This window comes from Lontra canadensis, unplaced genomic scaffold (assembly GCF_010015895.1).
Source record: "Lontra canadensis isolate GAN:19392208 unplaced genomic scaffold, GSC_riverotter_1.0 scaffold124, whole genome shotgun sequence".
In the NCBI taxonomy this organism is placed as follows: domain Eukaryota; kingdom Metazoa; phylum Chordata; class Mammalia; order Carnivora; family Mustelidae; genus Lontra; species Lontra canadensis.
In genome coordinates this window covers 4,398,080-4,411,628 of record NW_022631118.1, presented here as the reverse complement: position 1 = coordinate 4,411,628, position 13,549 = coordinate 4,398,080, and the positions used below count along the sequence as shown (strand labels likewise).

Below are 13,549 nucleotides of genomic sequence, written 5' to 3'. Positions count from 1 at the left end.
TACAACATAATGATTTTTTTTTTAAGATTTTATTTATTTATTTAACAGAGAGATCACAAGTAGGCAGAGAATGAGGGGGAAGCAGGCTCCCCTCTGAGCAGAGAGCCCGATGCAGGGCTCAAACCTGAGGACCCTGAGATCATGACCTGAGCCAAAGGCAGAGGCCTTAACCCACTGAGCCACCCAGGCACCCCTACAACATAATGATTTTTTTAAAATATTTTATTTATTTGAGAGAGAGTGTGCACAAGAGAACCATGAGCAGGGGAGAAGGGCAGAGGGAGAGGGAGAAGAAGATTCTCTGCTGAGCTGGGGGCCCAATGCAGGACTTGATCCCAGGACCCTGGGATCATGACCTGAGCAGAAGGCAGATACCCAGACGACTGAGCCACCCAGGCACCCCAGTGTAATGGTTTGATATTTGTATATATTGTGAAATGATCACACCGTAAGTCAGGTTACCATCCATCACCGTACGTGGTGAGACATTTTTTTTCTCGTACTAGAAACTTTTTTAAGATTTACTCTCTTTGCAACTTTCAGGTTTACAACACAGTATTAACTGTAGTCACCGTGCTGTATGTTGCATCCCCGTGACATTTATTTTATAACTGGAAATATGTACCTTTTGACCTCTTTTGCACATTCTGACCCCCCCTTCCCAACCTCCCCACTTCAGGGAGCCACCAATCTGTGCTGTGTTTCTATGAGCTCTTTTTTTTTTTTTTTTTTAAAGACTCCACATGTAAATGAGATCGTATAGTCTTTGTCTTTCTTTGCCTGACTTATTTCACTTAGCATACTGCTCTCAAGGTCTCTCCATGTTGTTGCAGGTGGCAAAATTATGTTCTTTTTTATGGCTGTACAGTACTCAGTTGCATATAAATAAACACACATAACATACATACTACATTTTCTTTATCCACTCATCCATCTATAGACACATACGTTGTTTCCATATGTTAGCAGTTATAAATAATGCTGTGATGAACATTGAGGTGCATATATCTTTTTGAGCTAGTGTTTTTGTTTTCCTTGGATAAATACTAGAAGTGGAATTGCTGGATTATGTGTGTATGATAGTTCTATTTTTAATTTTTTAAAAAGTTAAAGCCACTGTTTTTCATAGTGGCCACACCAATTTTACATTTTTAACAACTGTGCATGAGGGCTCCTTTTTCTCCACATCCTTGCCAACACTTGGTATTACTTTTTATTATTATTTGATAACTAGCCATTCTGACAGGTAAGTGATAGTACTGATAGTGCATTGTGGTTTTGGTTTGCATTTCCCTGGTTATTAGTGATGTTTAGCATCTTTTCAGTACCTTTTGGCCAACTTTCTCTCTTCTTTTGGAAAATATCTGTTCAGATCCTCTGCCCATTTTTTAATCAGTTTGTTTTTTTGCTGTCGAGGTGTTTGAGTTTTTATATAATTTGCATATTAACCCCTTAACAGATACATAATTTACAGATATTTTCTCCCATTCAGTAGATTGTCTTTTCATTTTGTTTATGGTTTCCTTTGCTGTGCAGAAGCTTTTTGGTTTCATATAGTTTCACTTGTTTATTTTTGCTTTTGGGGTCAGATCACCAAAACTGATGTCAAGCTTACTGTCTTTTTATGTTTTCTTCTGGGAGCTTTATGGTTTCAGGTCTTAAAATCAAATCTTACCTTGTTTTGTTTTGTTTTGTTTTGTTTTGTTTTGTTTTTTAAGACTTTGAGAGAGAGAATGCGAGTGGGGGGTGGGCTCAGAGGGAGAGGGAGAGAGAGAATGCCATGCAGACTCTGTGCTGAACCCAACATGGGGCTCAGTTTCATGACCCAGAGATCATGACCTGAGTCAAAACCAAGAGACAGGTACTTAACCAACTGAGCACCCAGGCGCCCCAAGTCTTCCTTTGATTTTGAGTTGATCTTATATGGTGTAAAATAGTCGTCCCATTTCATTCTTCTGTACATGGCTGTCCAGTTTTCCCAATATCATTCACTTATTGAAGAGGCTGTCCTTTCCCCATGGTATATTCTTGGCTCCTCTTTCATAAATTATTAACCATATTTGTGTGGATTTATTTCTGGGCTCTTCTTTGCCATTCATCTGCATTTCTTTTTTTATGCCAATACCATACTGTCTTGATTATATAGCCTTTTTTTTTTTTTTTTTAAGATTTTATTTATTTATTTGACAGAGAGAGGTCACAAGTAGGCAGAGAAGCAGGCAGAGAGAGAGGAGGAAGCAGGTTCCCTGCTGAGCAGAGAGCCCGATGTGGGCCTCGATCCCAGGACCCCGAGATCATGACCTGAGCTGAAGGCAGAGGCTTAATCCTCTGAACCACCCAGGTGCCCCTATATAGCTTTATAATATAGTTTGAAATCAGGCAGTGTGATGCCTCCAGTTTTGTTCTTTTATTCTCAAGGTTGCTTTAGCTGTTTGTTTTTTGTGGTTCCATATAAATTTTAGGATTGCTTTGTTCTATCTCTGTGAAAAAAATGCCATTGGAATTTTGATAGGAATTTCATTGAATCTGTAGATTGCTTTGGGTAGTATAGACATTTTGACAGTATTAACTTTTCAGCTTATGAGCACAGAATATTTTTCTATTTTTGTTTTCAGTTTCTTATATTAATGTCTCATAGTTTTCAGTGTGTAGGTCTTTTCCTTCTTGGTTAAATTTATTCCTAGGTGTTTTATTCTTTTTGATTTAATTATAAATAAGATTGTTTTCTTAATTTCTCTTTATTAGTGTCTTATAGAAACAACAGATTTCTTTTATATAATTTTTATTTTTTTAAAGATTTTATCCATTTATTTGACAGAGAGAGAACACAAACAGGGGGAGCAGTAGGCAGAGGGAGAGGAGAAGCAGGCTCCCTACTGAGCAAGGAGCCCAGTGCTAGCGGGGCTTGATCCCAGGACTCTGGGATCCTGACTTGAGCAGAAGGCAGACACCCAACCAGCTGAGCCACCCAAGCGCCCCTGCACAACAGATTTTTGTATATTGACTTTGTATCCTGCAACTTTGCCAGATTTGCCTATTAGCTCTAACAGTTTTTTGGTGAAGTCTCTAGGATTTTCTTTCTTTCCATCTTTCTGTCTTCCTCCTTCCTTCCCTCCCTCCCTTCTTTTCTTCTTGTAGGCTCAGTGCTGGGCTTGAACTCACAACCCTGAGATCAAGACCTGAGCTGAGATCAAATGTCAGACACTTAACTGACTGAGCCACCCAGACGCCCCTTGTCTTTATGATTTTCTATGCATAATATCATGGCATTTGCAAATACTGACAGTTTCATCTCTTCCTTTTCAATTTGGATGCCTTTTACTTATTTTCCTTGCCTAATAGCACTGTCTAGGATTTCCAGTACTATGTAGGATAGAAGCAGCAACAGTACACATCTTTGTCTTATTCCTGATATTGGAGGAAAAGCTTTCAGCTTTTCACCTTTGAATATGAAGTTAGTGGAGTTGTCCATGTGTAATTTTGATAGTCACTGACAGATTGCCTTTCAAAGAGGTTGTGCCAACTTGTATTCCCACCGGCCCAATAGGAGGGTGCCCATTTCGCTATACACGTAACTATATATTATGTTCTGTATACTGTTTAATATTTTTTAGTTCTCTAGGTGAAATATCACTGCTGTATAAGTTTTGCATTTCTGTTACTTATTCATCCATAAATACATAATAAACAAAAATTACTCTGTTTTTGAGTATCCAAGCTGATACTTAAATTTTATATAATCATAAATAAGAAAGTATTCTTTCCCCATCTTTCGCCATAACTCTACCTCCTTTACTTTTTCATCCAATAGGCTTTTTGAAAATTATGTCTAATTTTATTATTATCTTTTACATTAAATGTACTTTATGATCCAAGTGTAAATACATATATTAAAATTTTAGGCTTTTCTAGAACCACTGCTCTGAAATGTCCAAGATCAGTCAGCCAGCTAAGTATCTGTTCAATAAGAGGAATAATATTTGGAAAGCTTACAGGAAATAATTTATAAAAATAGGAAATAATTCTAGAGTAACTTTTATAATATTGGCTATAGTTCTTTGCTGCACCTTCTCAGCCAGACTGCTAAATGTTGAAATCCCTCAGGGCTCTATTCTAGGCTCAGTCTCTCCTCTCTGTATTTTCTCTGAGCCCATGGCTTAAATGTTATTTTATGCTAGTGATTTCCAAATAGATAACTATGGCCGGGACCTCTGCTGTGAACTCCATTTGGTTCAAAACATTTTAAATTTTTCTTGAGACGACTTCTTTGACCCATATGTTATTCAGAAGTGTGTTGTTTAATTTCTAAATATGTGGGGATTTTTTAAAACTATTTTTCTCTTTAATTTCTAGTTTAATTCCTTTGTGGTCTAAGAATGGATTCCTATTTTATGGCTCAGGATGTGATCTGTCTTATTGAATGTTCCATAAAAGCTTGAGAAGAATGTGTACCCTGCTGTTGTTAGATCTGTTATTTTATAAATGTCAGTTATATCAGGTTGATTGATAGTGCTGTCCAAGTCAACTATATCCTTATTGATTTTCTGCCTGCTTCATCTACCATGCTGACAGGTCAGCAATGACATCTGCAACTATAGTTATTAATTTCTGTATTTCTCATTGGCAGTTTTGTAATTTTTTGCCGCATGTATTTTGAAGCTTTGTTGTTAGGTGCATACATGTTTAGGATTATTATGTATTTGGGGGAATCGACCCATTTATCATCATGTAATGTCCCTCTTTATGCCTGATATTTTCCTTGTTCTGAAGTCTGTTTGTCTCTGAATTCAATTCAGTTACTCCAAGTGTCTTTTGATTGATAATATGATGTCTTACTCCATGCCTTTGCTTTTGATCTGCCTGTTTCTAGGGTTTCCTGTTGACAACTTATAGTAGGGTCTTCTTTTTTTAACCAAACAAGTCTTACAGACCATTCCTTTTGGATTTCAGTTAGGGATGTTTCTGTTGACCTATCTTAAAGCTTACAAATTCTTTCCTTTGTTGTATCCAGTGTATTGACCAGTCCATCAAGGCATTCTTCATTTCTGTTACTGTATTTTTGATTTCCAGCATTTCCTGCTTCCTGAGAATTTCCATCTTCTTACATTTCTCATCTGTTCTTGCATGTTGTACTTTTTCCTCTAGAGACCTTAACATATCGATCTTTCTATTTTAAGTTTCTCGTTCGGTCATTCCAAGATTTTTGTCCTTTTGGAGTCTGATTCTGATGCTTGTTTTCTCTCTTCTGATTGTGTTTTTCTTGTCTTTTGACATTTCTTGCACATATTCTTTTTAAAACCAGACAGTATCTGCTGTTAGATAATAAGAACTAAAGTAAATAAGCCTCTGCTATGAGGATTTATGTTAATCTGGCTAGGGTTGAACTGTGTGTGATGTTTGCTGCGGCTGTAGGTCCAGAGGCTTCAGGTTCCTCTGGTGTCTTTGTCTCTGTCTCTCCTCCTGACTTTGGGCTTCTTGGATATTCCTCCTCAGAGAGTGTGTGTCTTGAAGCTCTTGGAGCTATAATCCACTGTTACACTGGAGCCCTGTTGGTGGGGTGGTAAAGTGTCATGGAGGGGAAGCATTCAGTCACCGTATGGTGAAATCTCAGTATTTAGTGGACCTGTGTCCCTGGGCTTATAGGTATAAGAGTTCCAGGACCCAGTTCCAATTTTGGGGTGGGGTTGGAGGGGATCCCACATATACAACACTAAGCAATTCTGACACTGTCAGCATGGAGATAGCATTAGATTCTACAGACTAGTAATTCAGCCCTGTAAGACTGACCTCTACTCTTACCTCAGACACCAGTCACAAGTCCCAGGTTCTTAGCTGAGCTTCTGACCAACCAGTGACAGATTGGAGGTTCCAGTGACCTTCTTAGGTTCAACTAATTTGCTATAGCAGCTCACAGAACTCAGGGAAGCACTTACTCATGTTTACCAGTTTGTTAAAGGATACAGATCACCAGCCAGATGAAAATACCTTGGGCAAGATGCCGAACAAGGGAGTTTCTGTCCTCATGAAACTTGGGGCCAGCTTGGTGACACACGGAAGCGTTCTGGTTCCCCAAGCATGGAAGCCCTCTGTAAAGGGCTAAAAAGCTGACTTAGGTTTTTATGGAGGCTTTATTACAGAGGCATGGTTGATTAAGTAACTGACAACTGGCTGATTCATCCTCCAGCCCCTCCCCCATACCCCTGCCCCTGGGAGAGGGGGGATATTGAAAGTTCCAACCTTTTAATCACATGGTTGATCCTTCTGGCAACTAGCCCTTGCCCTTGGGAAGGGTCCCAAAAGTCACCTTCATTAATAACAAGGCATTGTTTCACTTTTTTGGCTTTAAAGCATTTTTAGGAACTGTTGGTGAAGACCAAATATATCTGAAAAATGTTTTTGTCATCTGAATGACCAATTACATATTTCTTATAAATCATATTGCAGGCTCTCACCTTCACAAGTGTGTATGGATTTCCCTTACTGCCCACCCCCTTCTCTAAGATAGAAAGTTCCAAGGGGCCTGGAGCTGAAGAAATGCCCTTTCCCCAGGTGGGATAAGACTCAAGTAAGTGTTTTCCCCTGCAGAATAGGCCTGTGTTTATTTTACAGAAGAAACCCTTGAGTTCATTTTACAGAAATTCTTCCCCTTCCCCTACCAAAGCCACCAGGGAATCTTTCTCATTTCTTCACCTTGAGAACCAAATGGGATTCCTAGCTCTAAAGCCCCTGACCCTCCTAAAACTGTGGCCCCCAAGAGTTTCTTCTGATCTGTGCTAAGTCTCCAGCAGTTCATTGTAATTACCTTTTAAATGTTCCTCCAGGTTGACTTCTCCACCTAAGCAGATCTCAGACTTTGTGAACCCACCTCTCCAGATTTGGGGATGGATTTGCCCTGCACACTCAAGTTCTCTGATAAGTCCAAGGGAAGTTGATGATTTTCCATTTATCTTGCCCCCCCTTTTTTTTTTAAGTTTTTATTTATTTGACAGAGAGACACAGTGAGAGAGGGAACACAAGCTCAGGGAGTGGGAGAGGGGGAAGCAGGCTTCCCGCTAAGCCGGGAGCCAGATGCGGGGCTCGATCCCAGAACCCTGGAATCATGACCTGAGCCAGAGGCAGACGCTTAATGAATGAGCCACCAAGGTGCCTCAGTCTTGCTTTTTCTTGTTGTGAAGATGAAATGATAACTTCTAAGCTCTTTACATTGAAGTTGAAACCAGAAATATACTTTGAGCTCCACATTCATCTATCTGGTATTTTACTTGACATATCTACTTACGCATCTCATATTTGCCAGGCCAAAAACAGACCTCTGAATTCCTGTCAACCCTTGCTCCATCCACCATGCCATTCATTGTTCAGGTTAGAAACCCGATAGTCATTCCTGGCTCTTCATTCTTCACTCCTCACTTCTATACCCACCTGCATGTGCTGTCGCTTCTCCCTCCCGTATGCATCCTGCAGTGGTCCTCTGCTCTCCAGACCCACAGCCCCCATCTTCAGCTACCACCTGGCTCCTCCAGGGACATCCGAACAGTTTCTCAGCTTCCACTTTTTTTGTTCTATATTTTTTCCATCCAGCATCCAGGAATATCTGTTTAAAATGCAAAGTCCATCATTCCCTCACTTCAAGTCCTAAATGTATTTAGAAAACACTGTTTTGTATTATTCGGAGAGGAAAGCTTTGTCAAACACTTTATCTACGTTCTAGGGATTGAGTTAGTGAGGCTGAATGGAGAATATATTTGTTTGATCTTTGCCTGTGAGCAGCATTAACTATTCATGAACTGAAATTTGTTTTTGAGAAAAGATTCATATACCTTTTTGCATAGGTCAAAAAAATCTTTAACAGAGTTTCTTTGCCTTTTAATTATCTCTTCTGTTGTTCTTTCTTATGCTTTAATATACACTGACTTGGGACAGTGTGACAAGTTTTATATGTATTTATATATTTAAAAATGTATGTGTTTGTATAGAATAGTATATAAGATAGACATAAAATAGCATAAGAAACCTGAAGACCCTTATTTAGGAGGGCAAAACCCCTGAATAGCTCCTATTGTACTTGGAAGAAATCCCGACTTCCACCAGGGCCAGCCCACCTCCCTCCCTAGGCTCCTGGACCACTCTTCATTGTCCATAGGCCTGATGTCAGTTCTAAGAGTTCCTTCCTCTTAGGACTTTGCATATCCCAGAACATTTCCCATTACTTGGAACACACTTTTCCCTAAACCTTTTTCTAACTCCCTCCTTAGCCTTGAATCCTGTGTTAGTTAAATGCCACCTTAACACAGAAGCCTTCCTTGATCTCTCTGTCTAAAAAGTTAAGTGCTTGTGTTACTCTCTCCTACTCTAGCCAGATCTTTTCCCTTATAACACTTATCACAAATTGTTCACTGGCTGTTCTGTTTTTTGCCACTTTTCCACTAAAATAGAAGCTTCATGAGAGCAGGAGCCATCTCCATAATGCCTGTAATCTAGCAAAGTGGCCAGCATAGAGTAGACCCTTTGTAAGCATTTGAGGAATGAATGAGTGAGTGAGTGAGCCCAAGTCAGAGGGAGAAATTCGATGAAAGTGGTAAGACAAGCCTTCCCAGTGAGGAGAGAAGTATGTGAGAGCTTAGAGCAGGAAATATTTTTATCGAGGTCCTCTTATGTTCTGGGTCTTATACCAGCTGCCTTCAAATATATCGTTTCACTTTCTTAGTAATCCTTTTTTTATAGATATGAAAACAGCCTCACAAAAGCTCATGTACCTGTTCCACAGTGACCCAGTTGGGAAGCAGTAGAATGAGCATTCCATTCATAGCTCTAGCTGCAAAGCCCTATTTCAGGATCACAGACCTGTGTTTACAGGACCAGGTGGCAGTAGAGAAGGTGGGCAGGGTGGGAATTAGGGCCAAACAGAGAGCCTGTGCCCCGTCCAAAGGGACAGCCATAAACAGCCAGTCGATAACCACAGGGGAACTTGGGGCCAGGGTGGGGACAGCTTCCAGCTTGTCACAAGAACTGTAAATCTGATTTTTATGGTAAATACTCTATCCTCAGGTATTGACAACCAGTTTTTTAAATTTTAAACTCTGGGAGGTCAAGCGAAAATTATACAGTGACTGTTTTTTGCCTTCAGGCTGTCCATTTGCAGACTCTCCTTTACAACACGAATGATGAGTCCAGCTTGGCTGGAACAGAGAGTGGGTAACATGGAGGAGAATGGCAGTAAGTCAGGTCACATTAAGATGTTTTTGGGGTGGAAGTAGGGAGGGCCTTAGGCCGGTAGAATATGTAGTCAGCTCTGCTATAGTATGCTATAATGTGATACACCTGTTCCTAAAAATTCCCATACTGTGCAAAATTCTGCAGTGGAAACTACAGGGCTTAAGGGGGTATATGGGGTTGGTGGCATAACACTGAAAAATTGTTGGTGACACATTAAAAAGCAAGTATGAATTTAATTTGATTTAAATTGCAGTTTTACATACATTAAATGGTTAAGAAATACATAATAATGACAATAAATATGGCACTTTTCCTTGAAAGAGACCTGAAGCTTGCTTGTGGAGGGAATGTGAGAGGATTGTAACTCCGGAGTTGTGGTGAGTGAGTGAACTGAAATCAGGGAAAGCTGTAACACCACGTGCACTGAGCTACCTATTCCCATATTGCTCACCTGGGGGTCATTTTCTGTGTGTCTGCTATTTCTCAGGAGAGATCCTGCATAAACACAAGATTTATATTATGCACAGAATATTCCATAATATATCAGTCACATTGGAACAAATAATACCTTTTCAAAACGAGTTGTAGCAGTACTGTGTGTCAGCAAGCTTGGAAGGCCTTAAGAGTCACAGAGGGGCACCTGGGTTGCTCAGTCAGTGAAATGTCCCAGTTCTTAGCTCAGGTCATGGTCTCAGGGGTCATGGATTAAGCCCTGTGTCAGGCTCTGTGCTAAACATGGAGCCTACTTAAGATTCTCTCTCTCCTTCTCCTTCTGTGCCTCCTCCCTGCTCACTCTCTCTTTAAAAAAAAAAAAGGTCACAGAGAAAACAAGGCATGCAAGCAGAAAGTATGAACGTTTGTTCCAAGTGAAGAGATTAAATAAAGTTTGCCTCTTACGTTCATTTCCTAGGGCTGCCATAACAAATTACCACAAACTTGGGGCCTTGAAACAACAGAAATTTATTTTCTTGCAGAAGCCCAAAATCCAGGTATTTGCTTGGGGCATGCTCTCTGTAGGGTTCTAGGGAAGCATTCCCCTGTGCCTTCCTTCCTAGCTTTTGGTAGTGACCAAAAGTCCTCAGTGTTCTTTACCTGCAGCCGCAACACTCCTCTCTGCTTCTGTCATCACAGGCCTGCTAGTAAGGACACCAGTCACGGGATTTGGGACCCACTCTCATCCAGTATCATCCAGTATCATCCAGACTCATCTTAACTTGATCAGATGTAACCATCTTTTTGAGGGGACATGATTCTACCAACAACACCTCTTCTCCACCCCTCCCTGGGAGATTTAATAAGTCTGGATACACCCTCAATTTGATGTTTCCTTGGTCTCATTCAACAGGTATCTGTCTGCTGATACTTGTCAGCAAGGCCTTTGTTTGCCTAAGGGTCACCCTTGGCTTCTGTGAGCCTGAGTCTTTAAGGGAAAAAAGAAAAAATAATCTGAGCCACACTCAGATTGTTACATATGATATGTTACATATAGCCCCACTAGTCCCTGTCTAGACCCAATCAGTCCTACCTCCCACCCCTGCCCCAGCCCCATACCTGCTGTACCTCGACCAAGAGACCTGGGGAATAGCATCAAAGGCGGTGACATGGCAGTGACTGTGTGTACTCAGGTGCAGAGTGTGTCACCTCTGAGCATGTGAAGGACTTCTACTAGCCTTGCCTTTGTTATAGCTGGTGACTGAAGACCCTCTCAGATCACATGACCATTTCATTATTTAACAGGGAAAGTAATTTAGGAAGGAGATAAGTTTTGATAGACATGAAAAGGAAGTCAGACATTTTACTCCCAGATCTCAAGGTTATAAGGGCCTTTCAAAGGCCTGCTTGTTCTCTTTTAACAAAGGAAGGAGTGCCTTCTGTGGCAGCTGAGAGAAGTGTGTGTGTCAGCCAGCCTGTCTGCAGTCTTTCAGTTCAGCAGTGGGTGGGAAAGTTTTAAAAGAGAATTCTTACAAAGTTTTCTGTCTCGTGGTGGTTTTTTTTGAGATTTTATTTATTTATTTGACAGAGATCACAAGTAGGCAGAGAGGCAGGCAGAGAGAAAGGGGGAAGCAGGCTTCCTGCTGAGCAGAGAGCCTGATGTGGGGCTCCATCCCAAGACCCTGAGATCATGACCTGAGCCAAAGGCAGAGGCCCAACCCACTGAGCCACCCAGGTGCCCCTTTGTCTCATGTTTTACTTTTCCAGGGGAAGCTGGGTATGTATGCCACAGGTTGTAACAATGAAAGGTACTTCCTTTGATTCGCTAAATCTGTTCTTCTTCAGCCTTCAAGATCTTTTGACCTTTTCAGTAGCAAATGATGGTATGCTGGGATTCATGCCCCACTATAGCTAAGGATTTGTTCGTGTATCTTCTCTCCCCAGTCTGCTCTTCTTTCTGGTCTTGAACTTGCTGTGCCCTCAGCCTGTAACATACTTTGCCACATATTTGCATGGCTTCCTCTCTTGCTTCATCCAGGTCTTTGCTCAACATCACCCCCGTGAGAGAGCTCTTTCTTTCTAAAGCAGCCCTTCATCCTCCTTCCCCTTGACATGCTTTGTCTCTTTACTCTGCTTTTTAGTTTTCTTTATGATACGTACTATGACTGATATTCTGCAGTATCAGTGTTCATGGTCTGTTTCCCCCTATATAAGGTTAACTCCACAAGGTAGGAGCTCTGTTGTGTTCATGTCCCTCTCCCTAGTACAAAGAACAGAGCTTGACATATAGTGGATACTCTAAATAAACATAATTAAGTGATTGGATCTTTGTCATTTTCTTTTGAACCAACCAGCATTGTCTGGTTTTCCATATTGGATAGTTGGCAAAGCTGTTGTGCTAGAGTCTTTGTGAGTTTGCTTTCTGAACTTTGGAATGCTATGTCACAAGTCAGCATCTATCAAGATGTAGCACGGATACCAGACCTGCCCGTAAATATTGTAGAGGAAAGGGAGTTCCAGCCAGAGATGTAGTACCTCTCCCCCAGTCCAAGGCCCACCCACAGCAGCCCCCAAAATCCTGTTTGCTGTGTGGGCCTGCTGGTGCCCCAGGAAGAAGGTGGGCAGTGCTCCAAAGCTGGGCACTCAGCCTCGAGGAAGGCAGGACAGGGAGTAGAACAGCTTCAGAGAATTTCTTGAGCAGGAATGACAAGTCCTTCTTGCTGTAGCGACTATTTCGATCGTAACTGATGCAGTTAGGGACTCTGGAAAGACGCAGACTCTGACAGCTGGCCCCCTGAACAGTGAATGGTGGGAGCCTCTGGAGGACTCAGGGTCACGACTTCTCTGGACTTTATTATGCCTGGGACAAGGCTTTTTCTTTCTTTCTTTCTTTCTTTTTTTTTAAGTTAAACTTATCTACTATTATTATCTCCATTTCATAAAAGAAAGGCTTTGCTTTTTCCAGTTTTACTGAGATATAATTGACACACAACACTGTATAAGTTCAAGATGTACAGCCTAATGACTTACCTATATTATGAAATGATGGCCACTGTAAGTTTAGTTAACATCCATCATCTCATATAGATTAAAAAAAAAAAAGAAAAAAAATGGCTTATTCCTTGTGATGAGAACTCTTAAGATCTACCTTCTTCACAACTTTCGGATGCACCACAGCAGAGTTGGCTACAGTCGCCATGCTGTACATCACATCCCAGTACCCTTTTTTATCTTAAAACGGAAAGTTTGTATCTTTTGACCACCTTCATCTAGGACCCCACCACTGCCCCTAAGGACATTTTAATTAAAAATAGTAGGAACGATATCATCCTAAAATAAAATTAGCTCCATGAAAATTGGTTCCTGAAAAGCTCACGATTGTGTTTCATTTTTCTCATTTCACCATGCACTGGTGAAACTACATCTTGGACCAGCATTGACTCCAGGACGGCGTTGGGCAGTCACCACTCTGAGCAGCACCTGCAAGTACACGAGTCACATGATACTCCGTGAGAGCAGCCTCCATGTTGTGTCTTGTAGATTGTGACAGACCAGCAGACAGGACAGAAGATCCAGATAGTCACCGCAGTGGACGCCTCCGGATCCCCCAAGCAGCAGTTCATCCTGACCAGCCCAGATGGAGCTGGAACTGGGAAGGTGATCCTGGCTTCCCCGGAGACATCCAGTGCCAAGCAGCTCATATTCACCACCTCAGACAACCTCGTCCCTGGCAGGATCCAGGTAAGGCTGTTGACAGGCATTTGTTTCAGCACTTCTGCTGCCAGACTTGTTTCTGACTCCTCCTCCGCCTTGAAGGCCACGTCCATCTCTAGAAGATCCTTCGAGGACCTACAAGTGTGTCAGGTTGCTGCTTTGGCTAAAGTAAAAAACCAGCAAGTGA

At 41.4% G+C, this 13,549-nt stretch overlaps 1 protein-coding gene across 5 annotated transcripts in view; it reads left to right on the top strand.

Moving 5' to 3' along the window:
* Positions 1–13,549, top strand: part of NR2C2 (nuclear receptor subfamily 2 group C member 2) — an 89,230-nt gene that overhangs the window by 53,121 nt on the left and 22,560 nt on the right. For 3 of the 5 annotated variants that reach the window (XR_004380761.1, XM_032841652.1, XM_032841651.1), the window contains one exon: positions 13,189–13,389. Coding sequence is in view for 4 of the 5 variants with exons in the window: in XM_032841652.1 (XP_032697543.1) it covers positions 13,189–13,389 (201 nt within the window). In the remaining variant the exon portion in view is untranslated. Of the gene's footprint in view, positions 1–7,122; positions 7,363–8,332; positions 8,511–9,127; positions 9,217–13,188; positions 13,390–13,549 lie in introns of those variants that run through there. The other 2 variants (XM_032841654.1, XM_032841653.1) reach the window with 2 other exon arrangements.